At 41.8% G+C, this 12,989-nt stretch overlaps 1 protein-coding gene across 1 annotated transcript in view; it reads right to left on the bottom strand.

Annotated features, from left to right (window-relative positions):
- Nucleotides 1-5,649: 5,649 nt before the first annotated feature.
- The window catches only part of MYO16 (myosin XVI), a 432,588-nt gene continuing 425,248 nt past the window's right edge, over nt 5,650-12,989 (bottom strand). The window contains exon 35 of the mRNA XM_024123222.3: nt 5,650-5,877. Within this exon, the coding sequence (XP_023978990.2) occupies nt 5,650-5,877 (228 nt within the window). The remainder of the gene's footprint in view (nt 5,878-12,989) is intronic.

Genomic DNA, 12,989 nt, shown 5'->3' with positions numbered 1-12,989 from the left:
ATGCAAGAGATTTCTGTGCGTTAATTTTGTATCCTGCAACTTTACCAAACTTGGACTTTTCTTTTTTTTCTTTTTTTTTTGTGGTACGCGGGCCTCTCACCGCTGTGGCCTCTCCCGTTGCGGAGCACAGGCTCCGGACGCGCAGGCTCAGCGGCCATGGCTCACGGGCCTAGCCGCTCCACAGCATGTGGGATCCTCCTGGACTGGGGCACGAACCCGTGTCCCCTGCATCGGCAGGTGGACTCTCAACCACTGCGCCACCAGGGAAGCCCCAAACTTGGACCTTTAATGAGGTTTTTCTTAGAGTCATTGTGAGTCAAGTTTTGGCTTTTGGATGCTCTGGGAACCAAGCATTCCATCTTTGTAGGATTTGCCTTTCACCAGGGGCTGGAAGGTGGGCGTTCCTGGGTACCCAGTAGTTACGCAATGTCACCTTGAATTCCCTACTTCCCTGCCCTTAACAGCCTTCAGGAGCTGAGGTCATGACTATGTGGATTTCCTGTGGCTTCTCGTCTCTTCTGCTAGAGGCAACTTTTCTTGCTTTTTAAAATATGGAATGTTATCCCCTTATAACAGCTTCAGAGCCCAAGGGAATGACAACAGTTCTCCAAATGCAGAATTTTCTGAAGAACCCTTTCCCCTACAACACACATGTATGTACAGCCTATTTATAGAAAAAAGTATGCAAAATGCTTAATATTTTGCAGTATTAAGATGGATTATTTTATTCAACAATAATGTGGGTGTACCACAACAGGGAATTTGCGGGGTGGACCAGTTCTGATGACCATATAAGACCTGGTTTGATGCAATTCAGCTTAATAGAGCCCTCAAGATAGGTTCAGTAAGAAAACCACTCTTCACAATGTGACAGAATTTTTACACTTTCAACCCATTGTTTTAGATCAGGGACCTCCAGCCTCTTTGTTTGCAGAAATCTTAAAAGATCAAAACCTCCAATTGAATTTGGTTTTATTCCATTTTTCTTTAGAGATTTGAACTTCCCCCTTTGGAATTTATCAATAGTTTCATTCTCTTTCATTTTCTTTAGACTTTAGAAACTAAGGGTGACATCAGGAAAATGTCATCTGGGCCAGCTCTGGAGCCTTCTTTTGAAGCAGCGCACGCTCCCTGGGGCTGTAGGAAAAGGCAAGCTAGCAGATATGCCAGGATGTCTGTCGATGACTAATTCAAAGGAAAGAGAAGACACGTCTGATGGCATTCCTATTATAAAACAAAAATTGAAATAAATGCATAGATTTATTCACCTTTGATATTTTCTTATGAGAAAACATCAAGATTTTCTTCTGCCATTGTAATGATCTGGTAAACGACATAAAATCCAGGTTATATTGTGCTGTCAGATCATACAAAAATGATATTTTAGGTATAGATTTTTTTAAAAAATCTGAAAAGTGATCTGAGAAATTAGAACAGGTGATAGAAATGTATTATAGGCAATCCAATAAGACTTACCCTTTGAAAAAGTCATCTTTAAAGTTTTACAAAGCATCCTGGATTTTAGAGAAACTTACTGAAACCACAATAATGGAACATCCCAGGGGTCCAGGGTACTTAGGTAAAGAGAAAAACTACAAAGGTAATTCTTCCAGGCTGTAACTCAGCATGCTACAACCCCTTGCTAGGTGGGTAACTTTGTAACTCATATGGGTAAAACATTGTAGAATTTGTTTGATAAAGTCATTGCTTAGGAATAAGATGTAAAGGAAGTACAATGGGGATAAAGAATATATTTTTCAGTTTTTTGAAAGCAGTGTTACTGATTTGGGAAACCATGAACGTTGTGGAGTATATACCATTGCACAATAAATAGAAATATTATGGCTTTCATCTCCATTACCTGGATTTTTATGTGAAACTAAAAGCAATTTGAAAAATGTAATGAAATTACATTGAACTTTTACTTGGAACACCGTGTTCGTTTGTTTGTTTTTCCAGCTTTGAATGTTTTTTGTTGAAAATTTCCCAATGAGAATTAAAATAAAAATAAAACTTTTAAACTTCTAACTAAAGACATACATTTAAAAGTTGGGACAAAATTAGCAGTGCAGAGTAATAGCCAGGGGGTAAAATGTGTCCCATTGTAGAACGTTATTATGTAATAACTTCATGTCCTTTACTGTGATAGGAGTCGAGTTTGATGTCTGGCTGAAAATGGACAGGAATAGAATTTTCCCGGAAATGTATCCAACCTTCTAGACTATGGAAATCAGAATACACTCTTTGTCCAAGTTGTGTAATGTTTCTGTGTGAAGTTCATTTACAAATCTAAGATTTTAATCGGCTGTTGCTTTCATTGGGTAGCATAATTCTACTAAATTATATGCCACTATTTAAGAATACTAATGATATATTTTTCCACTGTGGAAAATGCATTTTAAATCATTTTAACCCACTATGAACATTTTGATAGTAGTTTTTAGAGCCCTCTCATAAAGCATTTTTTTAAAGCAATAAGACTGAGCAGTGTCTTAACATAGGGTAATAATTCACACCAATTATATCACTAAACATAAGGTCTCAGGCCTGATAATATATCATAATTCATACCTTATGGTCTGATAGCAATTAAAATACCATTTTAAAATATATTGCAAACCTACACAATTGTGGAAATCTTGCTTATGTGGAATAACATTCCGTGCCTTATTACCCAGAATGGCACCCCTGTTTATTATCTTGACAAGGTTGTAATTGTTAGAGAGCCACTCTGAGAGTACCTTTAATATCCCCACAGACTTGGACTTTATCTCATATTATTTTGACTATTAATGTTGTTAATACTCTCCTGGCTATGAAATGCTTTGAGTCTGAGCTGATTTTTCCATCATATAAGTGGAGCAGGTACAATCAGCTGGTTGTAAGCTACTGATGAACACACACTGAAATCTCTCCACTGTGGAGAGCAGAAAGCAATGCACGAAAGGCTGTACTTACTGAGTCAGGAGACTGTGTGTCAGAAGATCTTCAAGGGGTTTGGCCTTTAGCTCTGGAAGATGAACAACCTTAGGTGAGACAAAGGGATTACTAGACAGACTAAATATTTACTCTTGCCTGATGCTTGAGTAGGTGATGGTCAGGGTGAGGTTATAACTACACAAGCCCCACACTGTGACCAGGTTAACAGAACAGAGAGAGTGTCATTTGGATCCATATGTGCCTGGGTGTCTTGCTTAATGTACACCTTCCCTGTAATAGGCTTCCATCAGAGTTTCCCACAGCGGTGTACCCCCCAAAAGATCATTTAATGAAGTTTTTCAAGATAGACTTCCATACAATAAGTATAAAATTTCTATCAAGTTAAAATGGCATGAGCTTTGGAACCATAAAGATGAGGGTTTATATTCTCACAACCTCCTTAAAGCTCTGAGCTTCAACTTCAGGGTTGGTACCCAGAAGATGAGAATTATCAGGAAGGCATATGTCAGTGTCAGGGTTGGAATACTATGTGCAAAGCAACCAAAACAGTCACAGCAAGTGCTCAATGCACACCGGAAACAAGTCCTCCCAAGTCGAATGCCTGGACGGTCCACTTTTCATTCTGGTCTAAAGAAAAACATCGTGTGTGTTAGCAGGAGAAATCCAGTTCCCACTTTTAATGCAGCCAAGGTCATGAAGGGCCTACAGTGTGAAGGCGTGGCCACGGAAGCAGGTGTCTCAAGGGAATCGGTGTCGCGGTCACTTAGGGACTGGGGTTTGGAGGTTGGATGTCGGCGAGAGTGCGAAGAAAGAGCAGGGAGTGAGGCTGGGTGGCTGTTCAGCTGGCGGCCGGGCAGACGCCCCCGGAACTTATTGGGTGACATCCTGTTGCCACTTCACCACGTCTCAACTACGTCCTTTAATTTTCTGCATTCTGATGCTTCCACCTCTGTCCCTGGCTGAGGCTGAAGGACCTGACCCGCCCAGGGCTGGCCAAGTCCCAGAGATAGAAGACAACCCCGACCCTTCCAGAGCCCACAGCCCATCCACCGCCTTCATCCACCTCTCCCACTCCAGGCCACTGTCCCCCCGCCCGGGGCCAGCAACCAGAGGGCCAGGGGCAGCCTCTGTGCCCGAGAGCGGCTGAAACCATCCAAGCCCGTCGGTCCACACATGCACACCCGCCTCGCCCGTTCCTGCCCCGGTAACCCCAGGAAAAGCTCCAGCCCACCAGCTGCCCTGCTTCCCCTGCCTCTGGCCGCACCCAGGTGCTTCTGCGTGCGGCCCTCCCTCGCTCGGTGTGGGATCTGTGAGTATCACAAACCATCTTCTCAATGGAAGTCCTCTCCTGATTTACTGGCCTATTAGGATTCCTAAATAATTATCATATTTTTCCTACAACTGACGTAGGCCTACCTGGTAGTTATGTACGAATAACCATAAAAATCTTTCTTTTAAAACAAACCGTAGATCCTAAAGTTTGCAAGATGCTGTGAGAAGAACATACGAACAGAGGTCTCCTTGCCCCTACTGATCTGATCCAGAAACGGAAGTGTTTGTGGAAAACAACAGTGGCACATAAATAACACACAGAAGAACAGGGTTGTACCCTTTTATTGGCACAGTAACTTTGCCAAGGCTGGTATGAAAACAAAGTTCCAAGGAGCAAGACACCATGGTCTGAGGCCAACAGAAGCGCATGGATAAGCAAGGCGGGGGCACCACAGGAGGGCTGAGGACATAGAGCGGGTGAGACATGCAGTGGAGCTCAGAGGGGACAAGCGTCTTGGGGGGCAGCATCACGGCTCAGACCAGCAAATCTCAGCATGCTTATTGGTACTGCGTAGACCTTTGAATGGATGTGCCCCCTGCACACCCCCAGCTACGAATCTGAAGCCATACGCCTTTAAGGGGGTGCCGCACCATTTCCTGTAACCTCAACTGAAGTCCGGGGATGAGGTTTCAATAAAGAGCTCACAGTCTATGTGCCTGGAAATACAGGGCACAGGAAGGAACCGCCTCCTGATCAGTGAATGAAACACAAGACATCGGACTCCAGCTGTACGTTTGCAGAGCTTGGAACGGTGAAGCTAAAACAACACAGCCTCGGGATTTTTCGGTACTCTACATTAAAAAAAAAAAAAGGTATGTAGGAAAAGAAAAGTTCTAGAAATGATCTTTTAAAGTCTGTATTTTGAAGAAAGGGAGCACCACCCATTGCATAAAATTATAAAATACAATAACAAACATGTTAAATCATTAACAGGATTGTAATTCCAATAAAACGCAAACACCTACAATGAAATAAAACCTAGGTCCTGGAGAGTGTATGAGAGTAAAATGACTGGAGGACAAGAAGCAAGAATACGGACCCCATAAAAACCACTCTGCGGTGTGGGGGTCCCCCTCCTCCATCATCCTCTTCCTGCTCATCTGCGCTTTGTCCAGCCTTTCTCTCACTACCACGGGGTAGCACGGCCCTAGGACCACAGAACCTGAAGATCAGAGTGCATCCCCGCAGAACGGATGAGAAAACACAGACACGCACACAGAGACGCGCACACTCACACACCCAGGGAATCTCGTGTATTTAACTGGGCTGTCCTGTGCTTTTCGTGTAGATGCGGACAGAGCTCCTAGCATGTACCAGGGGCAGCCTCTGTCTGTGAACCTAGCATCTCCAGGCAGCGAGTCTGCAGTCGGGGCCCATCACAGGGTAGTGTCCCAGAACTTGGGGGGCGGCCTGCTGCAGGAAGCCCCCTCGGGCTTCTTCAGGAGCGTGGGCTTCTTGCACGGAGGTGGTGGAGGTGCCCTGGGCTCCGCGTGGCGCAAGATCTGTGGCCAGTCTCCTCTCTCCTCGCAGAGTTTCCGCCTCCAGTCCAGGAGCTCCCGAAGGGCCACGCTCTCATTCTCGGACAGCCTCAGCTGATGGATTACCTGGGGGAGGGAAGCAGGGGGGAAAAAGAGTAGCATCAAGTACTGTGAATGAATGGGAAGTATAAGAGCAACATCTGGATGCCAAGGCTCTGATGGGGTGGAAAGAGACCGCGGACATCCCCTCTAGAACCGCCTGGCTCTGCTGCCCCGGGAAACGGCATCCAATGCAGGTCGGCTGTGAACTGCCGAATTAGGAGGATGAATGGAACTTGGAAATCCGTTAGGGTAAGTACCCTGGGGGACAGGTGATGTACCTCCAGTGATACAGGAAAGAATCACATGTCTGTTTGCCCTTTGCCCTCTCTTGTTATACACAGTCTTACGACATCTTGGACTTTTTCTTCATTGACTGTATCACGATTGTAATGCTGTCTATAATAGATGTTTCTGGATTTCTTCAGCTGCATCCCACTCCAGGATCCACCGCGCTGTCTACGCACAGCTACTAGTCAACACCTTTTAAGGTCATGTGACCCCAACTCTGACCATCACGCATTAGCCCCAGGAGGCCACAGACATGGGAACTTCAGGGATCTTTGCAGGAGGGCATCACCGCGTGCAAGGGTATCGGCTGCTCGGTCTGGCTTCCTTGGGGTCCCTGAAGGGAGGCAGAGCTTGCCCCCAGGGACAGCTAGGGCATGTGGGGACAGGCAGGCTACATGCTGTGGGCTCTGCCCTCTGACAGCAGCCAGTCATCTGGAGTAGCTGCACGCTGCAGAAACCAAATTTTCCGTCAATTCTGTAGTGAGTATGCTGGTTTAACAAAATGAGATTCTGGACATCAGAATGGGACAACTGGGGAGAATTCAGAGGGAACGAGAGGGCCTAAAGGCACCTACTACTTTGTTCCCACATCACTTCCATCCTTTCCATCAAGATAAATGAGAATAAAACAAAGCAGGGCATGGTGGTTGGCTTATGTGAGGATAGTCACTTGAAAACAACAAGGCCATCCATGTTCCATACAATTCTAAAGCCAACGCCTTCACCTGGACACCCAAGCCTCTTGTTTACCTGAGGAAGAAGATTTTAAAGCCTAGAATCACAGAAATGGGCTGAATGTCAAGAAACGATGTTAAAACACAGAAGCTGGGAGGTCAAACCCATACCTGAAGTACATAACTAGATTTCTGGGCTGGTTATTAGCAGAAGGAATTTCTCCCAATTGAAGCTTAGACAAACAGTGTGCAAAACAGGCCTGTGACCGTCCAATCCCCAAAGCAACATCCAGGCACTGATAGAAAGTGAGTGGCTAAAGCAGTATACCCCCCTTAAAAGGGGGTTTCTCTCTAGTCTCCAGGACTGCACCAGAATGACCTGGAAGTCAGAATTCTCCTGCTGGGAGACTCTTGTGGAAGCCAGATTGCCTCTACTGTCAGGGAAGTGAGCCAAGAGAGCCGGGTGGAGGGTGTGCATAAAATTAGTTATTCAGTAAACACTTCAGAACGCTAAAGATGCGTCAGTACTTTTCTAAGCCCCTTACAAATATTAACTCATGCAATGCTCCCAAGAACTCTACAAAGCAGTGCTAGCATTTGGCGGATGAGGAAATTGAGGCACAGAGAGGTTAAGTCATTTACCCAAAGTCACATGGAAAATGGTGGAACCAGGCAGTCTGGTTCCAGAGTCTGTCTTCCTATTACCCCACAGTGCTTGTCATTTGCCCAATAGCCGGTGTCCAGGACCTGATATACACCAAAGACCAGCGTCCCTATATCATCTTCCTCTTTACTTCTTTTTCTCATTGGGATTTGAGTGAAATCTGTGTGCTTCTTTCACTAACGTATCTTAGTTCCTCTATTTTCTCCACTAGTGGATGCTGTGTTGATTACATTTAGCTTCAGTCTCGTTTCCTCATTGGATATTGAATATTTGTATACATGCTCCTCGGCACACTCAGCATATAATAGCCGTCTCTGAAAAATACAGTCCTTGGATTTATTCTTAGGAGAGAATATTTAATTGATCATCTCAGTAGATTATTTTCCCAGCACTTCCTTGAGATACCATCTTTCTGAAGTAACATAACTTAATATTGATCTGTTTAGAAACAAAACAAGGAACTTTTACTTCTGCCTAGGATGTTCAGGTCATGACAGGTTACTGCTCCCATTGCAAAAGTGCAAAAATGGGATACATTACCAAAAATCATAATTTTGAAACACCAGAAAGCCCCGGCAAAACTTTGAACTAGAGAAACTAAAATTCTGGATGGGAAGAATCTTTCTGAGTGAATAGACAATCAAATAATTAACAGCTATTATTTTTTTCTCCTGGGGACATTTGCTAATCCTGAATTCTTCTGTAGGTCTAGAGAGCCCTTTCTAAAAGAAAGAAAGTCGATACCATATTTTGCAGTTGCATGGGAACGAGAGACACAGTTTGAAAACTTGAGGACCCTCAAATGCATCGTCATTTTCCCCAAAGGACATCTGTTGAGTTCTTCAACTATATGAGCGAGTGGTGCCTTGAGTCAAGAGCTTATAAAAAAGCAGAGTAAAATCTCCTATAGTGATACAGGTGCTTCAGAAGCAAAAGTAGGACAGGGGAGATGACAGCTTCAAGTGTCTGACTAGTCTCATCTTCAAGACTTGCAGATTTTGAAACTGAGTGGGGTGCACAGCTGAATGGGGCCTGGAGCTCTGAAGGGCAGAGCTGGGGCTACTGTAATGTTTCAGTGCTGATGAACAAACACCTGTCAGGTTCTCAGTCCGAGCACAGGAGGGTGCAGCCTGAGGATGAGAGGAGGACCAGAGGAAGGCTGGTTTTCCATCACTGTGGAATATTTGATTGGATTGAGGTGACCACCTCTTACCTTTGCTTCCTAACACAGGATGGTGGAATCGCCTCAGGCAGAAAACATCATCAGTAGTGTCTATAGTTTGTTTACACACAATGCTTAGCATGCAGTTAGAAATTACTATACATGGGAAGAGACAAGGAAATCTACCCCAAATCAAGATAAAACAGATTCACAGATGATCCAGGTTTAGAGTTAGCAGATAAAGACTTTAAAATACCTGTGATTAAATGTTTAAAAGAACAGAGAAAAAGATGGACAAATAAAAGAAATAGCAGAGTAGACATAAACAGAAAAGGAGTCACAGAAGTATTGATTGAAGAGATATAAAGAAAGTGGCAAAGCAATATTCAGAGATAAGTTTCTAAAACTTGTGAATGGCACCCACATACATATTAAGAAGTTTGGTAAACCACGATAAATACACTCCACCACCAACAATAAGAAAAGAAGGCAGATCATATTAAAAATGCTGAAGGTCAATGACAAAGAAAAATGTTTTCAAAATCTACAAGAAAAAACACAATACCTTCAAAGGAGCCACAATAAGAATGAAAGCTGACTTCTAAACAGAAATACTGGAAGCCAGCAAACAATGAATCACAAGTTAAAGTACTGAAAGAAAGTAATTCAACCTAGGATTCTAGACTCAAAAAAAAAAAAAATCCCTCAAAAATGAAAGTGAAATAAAATGTTTTTGCACAAACAAGAATGAGGAAGTTTGCTATCACAGGTCTTGACTATTTTTTTTAAGGTGGAGAAAATGATCCTAGATGAAAAAAAAATGGAAATTTAAGAGAGGATTAAGGACACTGGAACTAAATCCATGGGTAAATACAAGTTATACGTTTGGAAAATGTCTTATAGACTTTAAGTCATATGTAGAACAATGCGCCAACAATAACTGCAAAAGTCAGGAGGGGTTACGTGGAGTTCAGAGGTTCTGAGGGTCTAGCAGTATTAGGAAAATGACAGCAGTAAATACAATTTAAGATGAAATAAATCAAGGATTCATGCTTTATTCTCTAGGAATGTACAAAAAGAATAATGATAGAATGTGCAATTAACAAATTATTATGAAATAATAAATTTCAATTAATCTCAAAGAAAGATGCAAATATCTATATCTATATCTGTATCTATATCTATATCTGTATCTATATCTGTATCTGTAAATGGAGGTCAATTCCTAACAAAACAGGGTAAAGCATAAAAACAGAATCCAAATCTCCAGCCCGCAGTTGGTGCTGCTCTTCTGCAGCCGGCTGGCATGTGCTGTGTTTATTTTCATGCTGTTGTGACCACACACTCTGTCCTCTTATCAAGCACAAAATACACCTATTCTATAGTTATTCTCAATGCTAAACTCTTTTCAGCAGCTTTTCATAATGACCAAAAATATACACTAGGTGTGACCCTCTGCTAAGACCTTCGTTAACGGGAAAGATTTAGAGATTGAGTCACTCCATAGAAGCAGCCCGATCTGCTGAGAGTGACTTTCAGCAGCTGCTGATCTGAATTAGGCTTGTGGGGAGGGATTTTGACATAAAATGTCCCAAATCCCCTGAGTCACTGCTTCACTGAAAAAAAAAAAAAAAAAAATGCTCTCTATCCTTTCAAAGCTTCTCAACGTTTACTAAAAATACCTGAATTCCCAAGCACGTTATAAAACGTGAAACTTATACACACAAAGCATTAGAAAGCACTTTCTTAATGAGGGTATCGATGTCTTGAATAATGTAGTGGGTACAGAAGAACACCATCTTTGAATCCACCACCAAGAGCTCTCCATGCTTCCTTAATAAGCAAAAATTTGACTGATGTTTGTAATAATCAAACTAATGCTCAGAATACTTTCCTTTTGAGAGATCCCATGAAACTTTGTATTACAGAGCTTAATAGGTATTGAGTAAAATCTAATAGGTATAGAAAGATAGTTGCTAGAATGGCATAAATGAGATGTTAAAATATTAACATTATTGATCTCCATTTAAAAAAAACACAAAGAATCTTCACAGGTTATGCCTTAAATGAAGGTTAAAATTCTGTGTAAGGATATTTGATAGGTCACTACTTTCAACACAATGAAGTTCAAAGGGTAGTTTAAAAAAATGATCTGGGAGACAATAAACGGATCAGAAGATGAGGACAGGATGCCCTGACTAATGATGTTTAATCTGCTTTATTTAGATTTATTAAATGTATCAGGTTATGAGGCACAAGAGTCATATTTGTCACAGGCAGTGAAAGAGCTTTACTATTTTAGAATAGCAACCCAATACAACTATGAATGTTATTTAAATTGTGGTCAAGTAATAGGTGAGGAATAAAAAGTAGCTGCAATATTATCTAGCACGGTAAAAACATCTAAATCAGTGTTTTGTCATTCTTTAAATTTCATGTCCTATTTGTAGTAACAAAAACCATTACAGCTTCCCTTACCATTATTTATTTCACAACAAATTAGATATTATCATTAAAAAGGCAATAATGATCTTGTAACAAAAAATAGCTTTGGTATCGAAAGGGAACCATTTCTTTTCATAAAGAGAAGTGACTCTGGGGCTTAAGGATGCCGCTGGCAGTGTAGGCCTAGAGACAGCTGGCTTCACCCAGGTCTCATTGATCCTGAATTGTTTGGAGATTAAAGGATGTCATATTGGTGTCTTTTAACTTAAATCTTGCTCCCCATTGCTTTAAAAGATATATCTACAGCCCATGTCACCACTTCAGATAGTTACTTCCTTACTTATTTTCTTTTCTGGCATGTTTTATAGGCTAGTGTTTGTACATGAAAACATTCTCTTTCAGAACCAGAAGGCAAGAGCTGTAGTTGGGAAAGTAAGAAGTGTTCCACACGTAGGAACCTCTGGGTTCTACGTGGCCCCACCTCTGTGTGCCATGAAAATGACTAAAGCCCTGCTTTTAAAGGAATTTTTAGACACGCCAATGACGTCAGTACCTTAACATGCTGCACGGGGCATGGAGATGGAGTAGGTCAAGGAGCGGGAGATTTTTAAAAAATTTTTTTTCACTGTTCACCTGGGGAAGGGGGCTGTATGGAGGAAGGTCTGGAGAGACTTCACAGAGGTGGTAGCTTTGATCTGAATTTTGAAAAATGAAATGGGCACCGGGTAGAAAGGGGGAAAGAAGGCACTTCCACGGGGCTTGATGTAGACAAGCACCAGTAATGACACTGAACTTCATTCTCTAACAGGGAATCACAAACCCACTGGGACTTGGATTCTGGTTTGAACAGGGATGGGATGGTTGACAAACCAGGACTCTCTAGCCGGGGTGCCTGGACTGGAATCCTGAATCTGGCACCTAATGGTTGTATAACCTTAAGCAAGCCCATCAGCGTCCTCACCTGTAAAGTGGGTGCACAGTAATCATCCACCTCAAAAGGACAGATCTGGGCTACTTAAGAGTGCCCTAAAAATGTAATGAGGGCTCTACAAACGCGGGCGATTATGATTGTGTCATGGTTAACTCTTTGACTTGAGAAAATCCCTAAACATTCTGAATTATGATTATCCTGATGACTCAATCAGATAATGTTAAAGGAAATTACTTCTCACAATTTGTGGCCCTATAAAAACATACAATAGTCTTTTCCTTCCGTAGTAACAGGAAGATTTCAAAATACTGAGCAACACACTAGACTTATAACATAACTAGGATTTATATATGATTTACAACTAAAGAAAGTTATGCAAGAAGAAGGTCTAGAAGTTTTTTGAATTTTAGAGTAAGGTACAAAGGGCAGTAGTGAGTAGTTTAAACAACAGTTAAATGTTTTGGAAACTGGGATTTGTATATGTATTTTCAGGGGTCCTCAAGTTCTTGGGACAGCCTAAAATTTTTTCCTTTTTTATTTGTATGTGCTTTGGATCACTTGAATACCTACTTTTTAAGCTAGCGCTCAGTGAGATTTAATTTTCTGACTTCGTATTTTATTTACAAGCAGATTGACACAGGTAATATTGTTTATATTGTTTCAGGTTAATGAGAAAAAGGTAGATGGAGTTGATATTCAAATAAGGCACTTTCCTCCAATAAAGAGCTAAGTGATTTGACATCATAGGGTAGGTTGCCTAGCAGTTCAAATAGAAGTGATAGCCTGGGATCAATCAAAGGCACAAGATGGCAGATCTGTACCAAAGTTCACGGATTTGAGTCAGTACCAGATTCATATTTTCAACAGTAATTTCATCTAAAGAAAATCATACTTAACATAAATGTGAATTTTAATGTTTTCTTGCTTTTGTAGGTTTTTGTTTCACTCAATTCGTAAAATGGCTCTGATTTT

This window comes from Physeter macrocephalus, chromosome 13 (genome assembly GCF_002837175.3).
Source record: "Physeter macrocephalus isolate SW-GA chromosome 13, ASM283717v5, whole genome shotgun sequence".
Classification (NCBI taxonomy): domain Eukaryota; kingdom Metazoa; phylum Chordata; class Mammalia; order Artiodactyla; family Physeteridae; genus Physeter; species Physeter macrocephalus.
Note: the sequence above shows the minus strand (reverse complement) of the source record. Positions and strands in the feature narration are given on the sequence as shown.